Source organism: Mytilus edulis, chromosome 2 (genome assembly GCF_963676685.1).
Source record: "Mytilus edulis chromosome 2, xbMytEdul2.2, whole genome shotgun sequence".
Lineage (NCBI taxonomy): Eukaryota > Metazoa > Mollusca > Bivalvia > Mytilida > Mytilidae > Mytilus > Mytilus edulis.
The window spans coordinates 174,262-190,062 of NC_092345.1; the positions used below are offsets into that span (position 1 = coordinate 174,262).

Here is a 15,801-nt window from a genome sequence, read left to right on the forward strand (position 1 = left end):
AGCACAAACACATATAAATAAGTCATAAAAAGATCATTTTACCTCAACCAATTCAGAACTATTACCATATGTAAGACTATTAACAACTAGATTTGTAATTGCTAGCAATAACGGAAGGCACCCCTTCCCCCTATTACCAGGTGAGCGGCAGCCATTTTGACAATTCCAAAGTCAAAGAGAGCATCTACAGATGTCTAGTAACATTTTTGCAAAGTTTCATTAAGTTTGAACATTTTGAATTTTTGATATTTTTGCTGTTTCCATGGTTACGGCGGCCATTTTGAAAATTCTAACTTCAAAATCCAACTCTGCCTATGCCAGTTACCATTCCTGTAAAGTTTCATCCAGTTTGCGGAAAATTCTTATTTTTGAAATTTTTGACCTTTTTGCATTGTTTCCATGGTAACAAGACCTATTTTGGAAATTCCAACTCCAATGTTGCTCATCATTACTGTGAAGTTTCATGAAGTTTTGAGCATTTTTAGAATTTTGAAAATCTTGGTGTAGTTTCCATGGCAACATAGTAGTTCCAATGATCGCCAAAATCATCCAACACCTGTATATAGTGGGCACCTACATTGTTTTAAAATATGATGATTCTGAGTTGAAGCATATCCAAACAGTTCACCAAAAACCAAAAACTCATTTTTTCACAATTGTGCCGTTTCCATGGTAACGGCAGCCATATTAAACTATTCCATGCCATAATTAAAAAGGGGGAAGGATATTAAAAATCAAATAAGTAACGAATAGGTAACGAATAGGGAATAGGGAATAGGTAACGAATAGGTAACGAATAGGGAATAGGGAATAGGTAACGAATAGGCAACGAATAGGGAATAGGGAATAGGTAACGAATAGGTAACGAATAGGGAATAGGGAATAGGTAACGAATAGGCAACGAATAGGGAATAGGGAATAGGTAACGAATAGGGAATAGGGAATAGGTAACCAACTTGACGCCCATGGGAAAACTAAGCTACATAATAACAAGGCTTAGTTATTACAAGAATGTAATTTACTATATGAGAGTAAATGAGATACTTGGAATCTTGCGCAGTGCCTCATTACAAGCTCTGGTCATCATTTTTTACAATGAATTGAAATATATTGTTATGCATGTCAGAGCAAAGCCTCTAAAGAGATATAGAGAAGCTGTAATGAAACCCTTTGGTTATTGCAGGAATATATTTTCTGTAGTAACATAAGTGTACTATGCATGATTGATAAACTATGAGCTGTTCGTCCCCTATTACAGTAGAAAATTCAATAAAAAATAAAAATACCGTGAAAATTTCCCAATTTTTCATTGTACTAAAAATATAATGAACTTAAAATCATTCAAAATTATTTTTTTCGCTTTTTGAATTTATGGATCTGCGCAGAAATCGACTTCCGTTTCCGGTCTTGTTTGCATGAGACTTTGAATAAAATGTATATTTATCAGTCTAAGAAAGGAACTTAATACTAATTCATTTTTAAAAATCAATCTAAGAAAGGAACTTAATACTAATTCATTTTTTAAAAGTTGTTAGTTATAAAAAAAAAACGTCACCTGATGACAGCGTTTCTTTGTTTACATTAAATATGACGTCATAACTTAAATAATATGACAGCGTTTCTTTGTTTACATTAAATATGACCATGATGACATCATAACTTAAATAATGTCACAACTAAAATCCCTAACAACAGAACCAAAATTGGAAACGTTACCATGGTTACGGTATTTCCTTTTCTCTTTTGAAAATGTTTGATTTTTAAAAAAAATCATACCGACTTCGTCCCTATTCACAGGTAATGCCTGCCTTATATCATCTTTGCAAAGATTAGTAAGAAAAATTTAACAAAATAAAGGTTGTATATATATTTTTCCCTTTGAAACATTTAACATACATATGTTATCACAGTTTTTTGATAATTTAGCCCACAATAACAACATGTTTTTTATTTTCTCTAATAACTTATTTAAGTTATACCCTTGACTGAACACTATGTTGTTGCAAATTTACCTGTATCGGGATCGTTCGCCCTGATTACATGTTCGCCCTAGGTTCGTTCGCACTGAGTTTGTTTGCCCTGGTAATTCGTTTGCCCTGGGTTCGTTCGCCCTATTTTCATTTATGATATATAAATATATATGTATATGTTACATACATGTATTATATATTTTATATTTAAAATTTATAATGAAAGAAATATATATTTATATATATGGACCATAATTTGGTATTCGGCCTTTGGTTTCTTTTTGTATCCTTTTTTATAAGTTCTAAAACTTTAACTTTTATTCTGTGGGTTGTGTTGGTGTTAGAATAGTATTAATGGAACAATTGAGTTTTTCAAGAAAAAAATAATACATTTTGATTCACCGTTTACAAATGTTACATGACAGGAAACCAAACAGGAAAGTGAAACCAATCTTTATTTTCTTTATTTTGTACAAGATATTTGAAAAGACATAAATGAACACCATTACTAGTGTTACTTGCTTCATGTTAATATTTAAAATTTATTTTCAATGTTTAATTAAAGTTTTTTTTAAACGCGACAGGAAACCATAAGAAACCGAAAGCATTTTTTTAGTTTTATTTTATTGCAAAATCTGCTTAAAATAGTCAAACAGTATACTTTTTCTTAAAATCCATCTTAAATGTAACAGTATTATAAAACTCCTAAATATGTGCTTGTTTTGAAAACAATTAGTACAATTTATTCAGAAATTTCCATATTTTCTTCATTGATACAGGATACCATAATCGTTGTATCTTGATGTTTTAGCCAAAAAAATGTATTTATATTTGGTTTTGAAATTCCAGTTATATACAATTTATTCCAAATCTTTTGCAATGTAAAATTCTTTAAATCCAGTAAAGAAAAAAACTTTTAACTTGGAATTAAAATCTTTAAAATAGGCACCATGTGATATTTGTGACCTGTACACCATCTACATGGTTTCCACATTTTAACCTACTTTAGTGGGCTAAAATCAATAAAGTACTTCCTTTCAAGTCATGAATGGTAAAAGTTTACTTCTCCTTTGACAAGTTTATTGCGTTTCTGAAAAGTGTTTGCAGAACATGAATAAAAAAAAATAATTAAAAATTGTGACAAAGATACCAACTTTGTACATTCCAAGTGTAACGGTATATTAACATGTATTTTTTATTAAGTTATCTTTATTCACCTAATATATCCAGTAATATTCACTGCTGAGGCAAAATCAATCCAACGAGCATCGGCACAATGATAAGAGACGTACTGTCGATTGAATTTTCCAAGGACCCTTTACATCGTTATCAGGAAACAAAGTGTGTCAAAACGTCTGTCAAATCTGAAATCGATTTTGTCAAGTCATTGGGCATTTATTTTCACACAAGATCGTATGTAACATTATGCACATAGGAAAAACAATAGACCCCCGGTGCAATCTCTTTGAAAATTGTATTTTCCTTTTTTAAACAAGACGAAACAAGTCTACAGATTATGTTTGCTAACCGTTGGAAACAAAAACAATGTTTAGACCTAGTATTTCATACATCCGGCCGTAAGGGCGTGATCACATGTTAGTCACATGTTTCACGTATGACCGGAAATGATTAGAACTTAACGACAAAAACAATTTTAATAAAAAAAAGGAAATAACTGGACTTCTGTTTCGTTTGAAATGTAACGCATAACGATAACGTCATTTTCTAACTTAATTATTACGAAGAACAAAACTAGAATGTAAATCATCTCTGATTTACCTGTTTGAACATCTCGCGAGAGTTCATATTTGCATATTGTTATAAAGAATTCTATTACAACAAAGCAGATTACATCATCATTGCGTTACGAAATTGGAAACCAAAGTAACGCTAGTGTTCTTACACCTGCTACAGAAATACTTATAGTTCTCTGCATTTTCTTCTGACTATTCTTATTGGTCGATGTTCTTTATTATTTGAAAGCAAAAGTTACGAATTTGCCGGTGACGATTATCTATAAATCAGTCAGCGTTATGCACTTCAGAAGCGAAAAGTAACGCGAGAAACGACACAAAAATACTGTCATATAATCTTTGAAATTTGTTAATTTCAATTTTTTTTCTAGGGAAGAGTAGCATACACTTGTATGTTGATAAAAATAAAGGCATCTATAGATGTAGTTACAACTTTTCTTACAGTAATACACATTTTTATCACTTTTCTATCCTGAAACGAGCCCAATAGCAAATTATGGTCCATATTAAAATTGTAGACTGACTTCAACATATTCAATTAAATACACACAACACAACACTATACTAAAAAATAAAAATCGTAAATATTCGGCGAAATTGTAGACTGACTTCAACATATTCAATTAAATACACACAATACAACACTATAATGAAAAATAAAAGTCAGGGCGAACATACCCGCCGCGAACAGGTATCAGGGCGAACGGTCTCAAGGCGAAACGGAACTAGGGCGAACAGTAACTAGGGCGAACCGAAATCAGGGTGGACGGACCCGGATTCAAATTTACCCCCCACATGAGAAAATCAAAGAGCTGAAAGCTCTGAGGAAAAATGACGCCACTGTCTGTAATATTGGGATATTTTTTATGCAAGTCTTGATTTTCACATACCGTAATTAGTTTAACAATGCAACATGTCTCGTAAGCATATAATTGATATTCGTATATACATTGATATATGTGTGTGTGAAGTGAAGACGACAACTGGCTGTTTTTTTTAAGACAAATGAATAGGTCAAGACTACCTGAATTGTACAAATAAATACTGTAGAAAGGCTTGTATATTTCTCACTGGTACATAGTACGAACCCCCTTCTCCCAGAAAATTTTAGGTAATTTTAAATAATCTTTTTGTTACTGTTATCAAAGGTCTAATGAAACTCGGGTAATTTCAAAGAATTCTAGTCAGACCGGCACCTGGTTAAAATGGCACCTGTTCAAATCGGCACCCGGTATAGTCAAATCGGCATCTGGTTAAATCGACACCCGATATTTTCAATTCGTCACCCATATTAAATATATATTTTTAACAGTATTTCAAGCAAAAAGAGTAAAAATAAGAAAGGGGTTGCCAGATTTGTTTTCAGTATTTAAGCAAAAAGAGTTAAATACCTAAGGAAGGGACTGTCCAAAAATATTAACTTTCACATTTTTGGGGGTTCATGTACATTTTGTATATATTTATTTTTCTCAACAAAATGTGTATGGTCCGGACCGTATGAATATTTGGACCGTACATGTACGGTCTGGACCGTATGCGTACTTTTTCAAAATACTCATACGGTCGAACCGTACGCGTACGGTCTGATTAATATCGTTAAGAAGTTGCTTAAGTTTATAAGTTACAAATGCATGTAAAGTTCATGTACAGATCAACATAACTTAACTCTCGAATTAATATGGAAAAGTTCCAATTGTAATTGGAATAAAAACTTTATTTTTTAACTAATACAAAAATTCACGCTTATTGAACGCATGTCGATCAGTAATACATTAATTGAATTATAATCATAGAAATTTACGATATCGGAAATTAACATGATGTGGGATGACATATTTAGAATTTTAGAAACTTTACAAAATAATGCAAATGCAAAGGAACATGAATGAACTGCAAACATGTAAATGTAAAAAATATATCATTATTGTGGTAGTAAGTGTCACCTTGGATTCAGATATACAATTAAACAAATATTTAATTTCAATTGTTCAATTTATCCATCTAAAAGTAATTGTAATGAACACAATTTATAAAACTAAAAATAAAGATTGTGATAAATGGTTAGTTCGTACTGGACCATACGCGTATACTCATATGGTCCGACCATATGTGTATGGTGGGACTGTACGAGTATATGTATACAGCCCGGACCGTACGTGTACAGTCCAAATACTCATACGGTCTGGAACATGTATTTTTAATTATATATATGAGGTATATTTAGGAATTAAAGGTATTGGATATTTTTTTATACATTTTTTAACCAGTTGAGCATTTTACAGGAGTGTTGGCTTAATGCTGTTTAAACTTTCCTGAAAAAGAACACCTTAAATTTGCTATTATTTGGCATGAAAGTTTGATTTATTGAAATGGACTCGTAGTTTTCCATTTTATTTTTCTAATTGTCTCATTGTTAAAACAACAGCTTGGGTAAGGGCTTCGTTGTTTACCTTTATACACAACAACATATTAACTATGCATGCTATGTACTTTGTAAAAGTTATTAATTAATTGAATAGAAAACATTATAACAAATATTATTGGATGCCGAATTGACTTCAAATAGGTGCCGATTTGACTAGATGCCGATTTAACCAGGTGCCGATTTGAGTTGTACATTTCAAATCCTCTGCGATCGTTTGCGGTATTTTCTTAAGAAACCCTGTTTTCCATCATCAAACAGAAGTAGAAACTGCTTTAAAACTATTCTAGAACGCTTCATGATTGTTAAAATAAGTTTAATTCACCTAAAAAACAATTTTGAACTTTGCGATGTTTTGAAAGGAAGTTTAAAAAACACGTGTAAAAGAAGAAATTAACCAGTGAGAGTCGAAATCCGTACATGACAGATATCACTATAATACAACTTTAAAAATAAAACAGTTCCATCCTTTTGTAAAACAGTCTTTAATATTCCTATCACATTAATGTTTGAAGGGTCTTAAGCTTATACAGAACATTTAAGTCGGTACGAAACACCAAAACGGAATGAACAATAACCGATTACGTTTTGTAGTTTACAAATTCTAAATGCATTGAACCGAAAGGAGAAATTTGTAATGAAAGGTTTAGTTATTATATTTATCACTTTTAATTTGATATTAAATAGAAATAACTTATTTGTATGGATGAGTTAAAATTATAAGTTTGAAAAATCATGAGAGCGCCCTCTACAATATCAATAACAAAGATGGCGGAACGTAAACAAACCACTTCGCCGCGAATATTGAACTTGTTCTCTTATTTCTTGCTAATTGTACTATATAGTCCGCATCCCCACTGGAAGGTCCAATTTTGGAGAATAAAAGCGCAGACTATACAAGCCTTCCTATGGACAGGTCAACATTTTTGTTGTAAATACAATAAAGTATGTAAACTGGTTTCCGTCCGACTACAACACTTTGTTCGAGTGTAACGGAATACAAGCAGATACCAGTTAGTTTGTAAAATAGTAAATATGAAACCGAGTGCAGTAGGCGGAGGCAATAATCAACTTCCTGTTGTTCTGGTCAATGGTATTGGAACAATGCCGCTGACGCGTCATTTTCCAAAAAATAAAATATAACAAATGTTGAATCCGTAATTACCTTGAGATTAAATGTTTAACTACAAAAGGTACTAAATAGCAGTCCAAAATTTTAATTTATAATAAAATTTAGAATGGAAATGGGGAATATGCCAAAGAGACAACAACCCGACTTGTTTACTTTTTTTGTCTTGTTCAAGTTGTTGGATCAGGAATGATGAAAATGATATTTTAAACAGTTAAATTTTGTAAATGTCAATCTGTCACATCAAGAAACACAATAAATTACCTCTAATTTCAGCTCATGTATTCTACACTGACTAGAAGAAACACAAAAAGCTATAAAAACAGTTAGTTTAAAGACTGTCATCGTCATGTTTGTCTATTCATCATACTACTTTAGCTTCTGTAATTCCAATCTGTTACAGTTCTTTCCATTGGTCGATATAAATTAGCGAGTTTAAGTAAACTCCCAAAAATACTATACATATAGGAGAGACAGCAGCGTACTGTTATTTCTGTAAAAAGAGATAACAGCCGTCTCGCAAATCACTTTCGCTCCCATTCACATTTACCCCTTTCGTGTTTTCAGCCAGGTTTTTTTGGCACTATTTCAAAAGGTTAATAGTCTTTAGTATATCGCTATGATAATGTAAGAACTAAACTTTTGCGGATTTGTCTCGTTCCCGGAATCCGACCGAGGATTAGAACAGATATTATACTTCCTGTGAAAAGCAAAGCTCGCATGTAAAATAAAAAAAATGTTCACTTACAGAATTTTCGCAAATAGAGCATCGAGTCAATATTTAAACAAGGGTAATATACATTAGATAAAATACATTTAATAATCCAGTTTTGGCTTCCAAGGGATATAACGGTTATAGCAAAAAAAGAAAGAAAATTCAATAAACAACATGGATAAATGACAGAAATACACCTTATCGCTAATCCCGGCTGACACGGCCGCTTGAACTTTTGACGCATACAACAATCACTTTTCCATTGTGGCGTCAGATATTTTGTTTTGCAACGTTAAAATTTTACCGGAACCTGTGTGATATCCAGTAATGGCAGACAAATAGCGATATTAAAGGTGTATACACCTTATCGCTATTCCCGGCTGACCCGTCCGCTTGAACTTTTGACGTCAACAACAATCACTTTTCCATTGTGGCGTCAGACATTTTGTTTTATGACGTCAAAATTTTACGGGAACCTGTGTGATTTCCAGCAATGGCGGACAAATAGCGATAAGGTGTATTGAGTAAACCTGGCAAAATCTTTCAACATTGGAATCACACCTTTTTTTTTTGTTAAGCTTTGACGCCTTTCCCACACGATTTTCAAGGTATCAGATCTGTTCGCTCTCAATAATGTATGAAACCAAAATATAAAAAATCATAATCTTTCGATCAGTTTAATTGAAGTCTTCTTCTACTATATAATGACCGCCTTTAAAACGTTGAAGTTTACGTCACTTGTACTGCGCATTGCTTTGTGAAGATATATATACAGTTAAATATAACAAATTTGTGATGATAAACAAAACAACAATTTCAATGAATTTTTTACATAGTGGTAGTGCATATTTTTAATTTATTATTTATAAATATTAAGATAAAACTATTTCATACGTCGGGTTGTTGTCTCTTTGGCACATTCCCCATTTCCATTCTCAATTTTATAATATACTGATAATACAGTATACATGGTATAATTATTTGTCCATTAAGAAAGCTTGAAGACAGTGATACTATGAAGAGGTCTAGTACATGTGCATTTTTACCTGTATATTGTTGAACCAGTATAATTAATTGTCATGTTTGTTGTAGCTTTAAGACAGTGTAGTGGTTTGAAGGGATGTAATTCACAGATCAGGAAGATACATACAAGTAGACAATGCAATGGGCTAGCATCTGGTAAACTGCAGGAATTACAGTCAGAATTTAATCTGCAGATTAAAATGGAAAAAGATGAAGGTAAAAAAAAACGGATCAGGTTATTTAAAGTTAAAAAGAGTCTGATATCTTACAGCTTATATATATATATATATATCATGTATATGAAGGTATATGTACAAATGCACACACATGTACATTGTATATAAATGCTCCAACCTAGAATATGGACAATTTTATGTTTGACAATTTGACACCATCAAATCATTCAGGGAAGTTGCCAAAGTTCTGATTCTATATTTATCAATTTCACCTCCATGACCTCTTAGGTCAGAGACCACAGTCATTTCATAGTGCATTGCTTTTGGACAATTAATGAAAATTTAGAAAATCCCAACTCAGTGTGGGTTCTCAATAATATTTTGACAGTGTAGTCACTAGTGTACTACTTTTGGGACAAATTATATCAAAATTATAGAAAACTTATCAGCTCTAACTCAAAATATGGACAATTTTATGATAGGGGGTCTTGAAATCTTTCGACAGCTTCCGAAGTGCTAATTTTAACCTTTTTCAGCTGGACCAAATCACTGCTTTCTTTAAAATTCATGACCCAAATATTTTTACAGTGTCATATTGTCCAAATTGCCTTTTGCAGATATTTCTCTTTCACTGCAATCATGTCTTGCTTCTCTTTATTTGAAGGTTTTTCAGCAATTGATTTGAATCTTACAGAATTTTATTTTTATCAATGTAGTTGTAAGATGTTTAAAAGAAACACGTTGCTGATCATGCTGGTTTAGACTTGTCAACTTTTCTCATTTTACAGAATGCCTTTTCGATAATTTTGGATTGAGTTTTGAGTAAACTGTTTTTTTTGCTGATTCAGTTTTCAGAAGTTAAGATTCTTTCTATATTAAAAAATAGTATCTTTTTATGCCCCTTCCATAGCAGGGTTTCCATTCTCTAACTTGAGTTTGCCTCAACCAAATAAATTCAATGCTTATGACCACAAAATACAGATCAAATTTGAATTTTGGCCATGTTGGTGGGGTCTGTTTAACTATTCTCTAGTTATGCCCTGTATAGATGGGGGGAAAATGCAAAATTTTAGTTTCCGTTCACTTACTTAAGTTGCCTCAACCAAACTTATACACTGCTTATTACCACAAAACACAGATTTAGTTGAATTTTGGTGGCATCAACTTAACCATTATCGAGTTATAAATCGAAAAAAATGCAAAATGTTTAGTTTTGGTTCTGTAACTTAAGTTTGCCCCAACCAAACACTTTGAAACCTATACAAAATACTGATTACCACAAAACTCAGATCAAGTACAAATTTGGGTAGCGTCTGACGATCACTTTCATCATTCTTGAGTTATGTCCCTTTATAATGTTGTATGCAAGTGAGGGCATCATCTGTGTCCATGTGGATACATTTTCCTTTTTTTTTTTAAAGTGAATTTCATGAATTCAACTGAAAAGAATATCAAACTATTTATTTTACTGAATACCCTTTTGATGACTTTGAAGATCAAACTATTTATTTTACTGAATACCCTTCTAATGACTTTGAATATCAAACTATTTATTTTACTAAATACCCTTTTGATGACTTTGGAATCAAATTATTTATTTTACTGAATACCCTTCTAATGACTTTGGATATCAAACTATTTATTTTACTGAATACCCTTTTGATGACTTTGAACTTTGAAGATCAAAATATTTATTTTACTGAATACCCTTTTGATGACTTTGGAATCAAATTATTTATTTTACTGAATACCCTTTTGATGACTTTGGAATCAAATTATTTATTTTACTGAATACCCTTCTAATGACTTTGGATATCAAACTATTTATTTTACTGAATACCCTTTTGATGACTTTGGATTCAAATTATTTATTTTACTGAATATCCTTTTGATGACTTTGAATATCAAACTATTTATTTTACTGAATACCTTTTTGGTGACTTTGAAGATCAAACTATTTATTTTACTGAATACCCTTTTGGTGACTTTGAAGATCAAATTATTTATTTTACTGAATACCCTTCTAATGACTTTGAATATCAAACTATTTATTTTACTGAATACCCTTTTGATGACTTTGGAATCAAATTATTTATTTTACTGAATACTCTTTTGATGACTTTGAACATGTTGAATATCTAACAATTTATTTTACTGAATACCCTTTTGATGACTTTGAAGATCAAACTATTTATTTTACTGAATACCCTTCTAATGACTTTGAATATCAAACTATTTATTTTACTGAATACCCTTCTAAAGACTTTGAATATCAAACTATTTATTTTACTAAATACCCTTTTGATGACTGAAGATCAAACTATTTATTTTACAGAATACCCTTTTGATGACTTTGGAATCAAATTATTTATTTTACTGATTACCGTTCTAATGACTTTGAATATCAAACTATTTATTTTACAGAATACCCTTTTGATGACTTTGAAGATGAAGCTTTGACAAGTCCAGATTTCTTTGAAGTAAAGAATATGGTGACTTTACATGATTTATTTGATGCCAGAGTTCATTTTGGTCACAAATCAGGATGTAGAAATGAATACATGACAAATTATTTGTTTGGATCACGACTTGAAGTTGATGTTTTTGATTTAGACCAAACTTTGCCATTGCTACACGATGCTTTAAATTTCATGGCTCATATTGCTTACAGGAAAGGTGTTATTCTGTTTCTAAGTAGAAATCTACAAAACATGCATCTGATTGAGCAAACAGCAAAGGAATGTGGAGAATATAGCCACTGTCGTAAATGGCAGGAAAATCTGTTTACTAATTCAGTGCGACATTATCGTAGTGAAATAAGAATACCAGACCTTTGTGTTATATTTAATACTAAAGACACTACAGTGGAACAACATCAGGTAGTCAGTGAAAGTGCTAAATTATGTATACCTACTATAGGTATCGTAGACTCTGACTGTGATCCTCGCCTTATAACCTTCCCCATACCAGGGAATGATGATACTCCAGCTACTGTTCAGTTATACTGTAGACTCTTTAAACAAGCTATCCTCAAAGGTAAAGCAGCCAGAGCCAAAGCAGAGAAACAGAAAAAATGATGTGAAAAACTAGAAAGCAATTGATAAATAAAAGTTTATTGTAGTGGGTCTTAATCATGTTAATTGTTTTATTTGATTATGGTCAGAGTATATTATAAGAAGGATTCTCCTGTAGAGAGTTCAATCGAAGCTAGAGAACATGCTTAAACCTGATATTCTAGAAACAGTATTTCAAGAGGGGTCTTTTAAATATGAATTAAGATATAGATTTTTAATTACTAAACTAAATCATGAATGTTAATTCTTTAAATTATAGTTATCCAAGAACTACAACTTGTTTTGTGTCAATATGCTAGAGCTAAAACTGTCAATATGTTAGAGCTAAAACTGTCAATATGCTAGAGCTAAAACTGTCATATCTTAAAAGTAACACAAGATGTGTGTGCATCACCTGGTGTGCATCTCCAAAGGATATATTTGAAATTCTCAGAAAGTGAACCACTTATCTAGGAATTTTCTATTACTTTGAAAAGCCAGATATTTGTTTTCGCACTATTCATTACTATCATGTAATTATAAACACCAAAATTAACCATGTTTTGCACTATTAGACTTTAGTTATGTCAGTACCTCTCAGCCTCATGCACACATGCTCGTTCTTGAAGGCTGTACAGTGACCTATATTTGTTAATTTTTGTATCATTTGGCCACTTGTGGAGAGATTTTATTTGACCACAAAACATTTGGTGATTGTATATATTGGTATCATATGTCAGTGTCAGAAGACCTGTGGTATTCGCACAATAACTAAAGTATAAGTAAATAGAAATCTATAAAATTTAAACACAAGGTTTATAACCACAAAAGGAAGTTTGGGATTGATTTTGGGGGTTATGGTCCAAACAGTAGAATTAGGGCAATTTAGGGGCCATAAAAAATAACTTGTGGAAAGGTGTATGGATCTCTCTGAAATTATATCTCGAATTTCCATACCACAAAAGGATGGTTAGAATTGGCTTTGGCTCAAACTGTTTAGGAGTTGGGGGTGGGGGGGGGGGGGGGGGGGGGGACAATGGTTTCCTGGTTAATAGACAATTTAAAAGTAATGTAAAGGAGCCTATCCAAAATCAAAATTGTACAATTTTGGATTACCTCCCTTACACTGCTTTTAAATGATCTATTTAATACTTTTATGATGTATTGAAATGGGTAATTATGGTTGCAAACTCTTTAAAGTTTCTTCAAATATTTATTATTTTGCCAAAAAAAAAAGGTAAGAGGTCATGGTGTCAATTCACACAGTTTATTGCACAAAAGCAAAAACATGAAAAAATTGTATATGAATTAAAATTTTATAACCAATTCTAAATGTTCAGTGATGTTCTAAGTTCTTTGACTAGTTACAGTTATTCTGAGTCAGAAACCTATCATGTTTCAAATATTTAATTACAATCCAAATTCACACCTGTATCAAGCGCAAATTTTTGCGCCTGGTGAAGCAATTTGTCTCATTGGGAATCATACCACATCTTCTTACTTACATGTACATAATAAGACTCGCATAGCGAATAACTATCCCAGTCAATTAAGGTTGGCATCAGGGTTTATAACATGTTTTTATTGTATAAAGAATTCAGGCCATTGTAAGTAGAAAAGATTTCTGTTTTTAGACAGCGAATGGAAAAGGATGGCTTATGGAACAAGATGGTCCAAAGAGTTAGGGATTAAAACTTGTTTTACACAGTGCATCTTCAACAATGAACACTCTCCATCATTATAGATTAGAACAAAATTGAAGACAAAAATCTCTTTTTGTTCATCTTGTATTGTTAATGAGTTAGTGATTGTTTTTTCTCTGTGCAGTGTCTTGTTATCTTTAGTTTTTGATCAAAACACAAAAAAGGTAGAAAAAAAATCTTCATTTCAGGACAATCACCTTTATATACTGTAGTGTCTATGATTTTGGCAAAATTAAACATTTTTGAAGAAGAGCGGCCAAAGATACCAAATGGACATTCACACTTATAATTCAAAAATAAACTGACAATGCCATGGCGTAAAAATTAAAATTAAAAACAGACAAAAAACAACCAAAAGAACACAAAACACAACACTGAAAACTAAAAGACTGAGCAAACAGAAACAAAAATTGGGGGATCATCTGAGGTGTTCCAGAAGGGTGAGCAGATATTTAAAGTGTTCATCAATCTTTTATAGTGTTTAACATCTGCGGTGTTCCAGAAGGTGAGCATATATTTAAAGTGTTCATCAATCTTCTATAGTGTTTAAGATCTGAGGTGTTCCAGAAGGGTGAGCAGATATTTAAAATGTTCATCAATCTTTTATAGTGTTTAAGATCTGAGGTGTTCCAGAAGGGTGAGCAGATATTTAAAGTGTTCATCAATCTTTTATAGTGTTTAAGATCTGAGGTGTTCCAGAAGGGTGAGCAGATATTTAAAGTGTTCATCAATCTTTTATAGTGTTTATGATCTGAGGTGTTCCAGAAGGGTGAGCAGATATTTAAAGTGTTCATCATTCTTTTATAGTGTTTATGATCTGAGGTGTTCCAGAAGGGTGAGCAGATATTTAAAGTGTTTAAGATACACCCAATAAACCAAAAGCAAAAAATTGGTTAAAAGTAGTCATTAAAGACCCACAACTCCAAACAGATTTTGGTCTCGCTGACTTATATATTAATTGTTAATCTTGTTTTGCTGATCATTTTTATCAGGGTTGGATATTGTCATAAATATTGCAACCTGGTTTATTTGAGACTTTTTTGATTCATTTGTAATAGAAACAAGAGTGCACACGCTGAAATGTCTCGCCTTCTATACTAATCATTGATATTATGTTGATAGTCCTAAGTATAAAGTTAAGCTTTATAACAACTGTCACATAAACTTAACATTAACCAAGATAACTAAACAAAGACCAATGAACCTTGAAAATGAGGTCAAGGTCAGATGAACCATGCCAGGCAGACATGTACAGCTAACAATGCTTCTATACAACATATTTAGTTGACCTATTACTTATAGTTTTAAGAAAAATAGACCAAAACACAAAAACTTAACACAGTGCAATGAACCGTGAAAATGAGGTCACGGTCAAATAAAACCTGCGCGACTGACATAAAGATCATAAAATATTTCCATACACCAAATATAGTTGACCTATAGCATATAGTATTAGAAAAAAAGACCAAAACTCAAAAACTTAACATTGACCACTGAACCATGAAAATGAGGTCAAGGTCACATGACATCTGCCCGCTAGACATGTACACCTTACAATCATTCCATACAACAAATATAGTAGACCTATTGCATATAGTATGAGAAAAACAGACCAAAACACAAAAATTTAACTATAACCACTGAACCATGAAAATGAGGTCAGATGACACCTGCCAGTTGGACATGTACACCTTACAGTCCTTCCATACACCGAATATACTAGCCCTATTGCTTATAGTATCTGAGATATGGACTTGACCACCAAAACTTAACCTTGTTCACTGATCCATGAAATGAGGTCGAGGTCAAGTGAAAACTGTCTGACAGACATTAGGACCTTGCAAGGTACACACATA

General features: G+C 32.1%; 2 protein-coding genes across 2 annotated transcripts in view; one reads left to right on the forward strand and one right to left on the reverse strand.

The window, feature by feature from the left end:
* Positions 1–7,697, reverse strand: part of LOC139511176 (protein GPR107-like) — a 70,717-nt gene extending 63,020 nt beyond the window's left edge. Inside the window, exon 1 of the mRNA XM_071297756.1 lies at positions 7,540–7,697. Coding sequence (XP_071153857.1) covers positions 7,540–7,626 — 87 coding nt within the window. The 5' untranslated portion in view covers positions 7,627–7,697. The remainder of the gene's footprint in view (positions 1–7,539) is intronic.
* A 235-nt stretch (positions 7,698–7,932) lies between these two features.
* LOC139511177 (small ribosomal subunit protein uS2m-like) lies at positions 7,933–12,320 on the forward strand. The gene is made up of 3 exons (XM_071297757.1): positions 7,933–8,066; positions 9,083–9,229; positions 11,614–12,320. Exons 1-3 carry the CDS (start codon positions 8,012–8,014, stop codon positions 12,264–12,266), a joined length of 855 nt encoding a protein of 284 aa, XP_071153858.1. The 5' UTR covers positions 7,933–8,011; the 3' UTR covers positions 12,267–12,320.
* Positions 12,321–15,801: the final 3,481 nt, after the last annotated feature.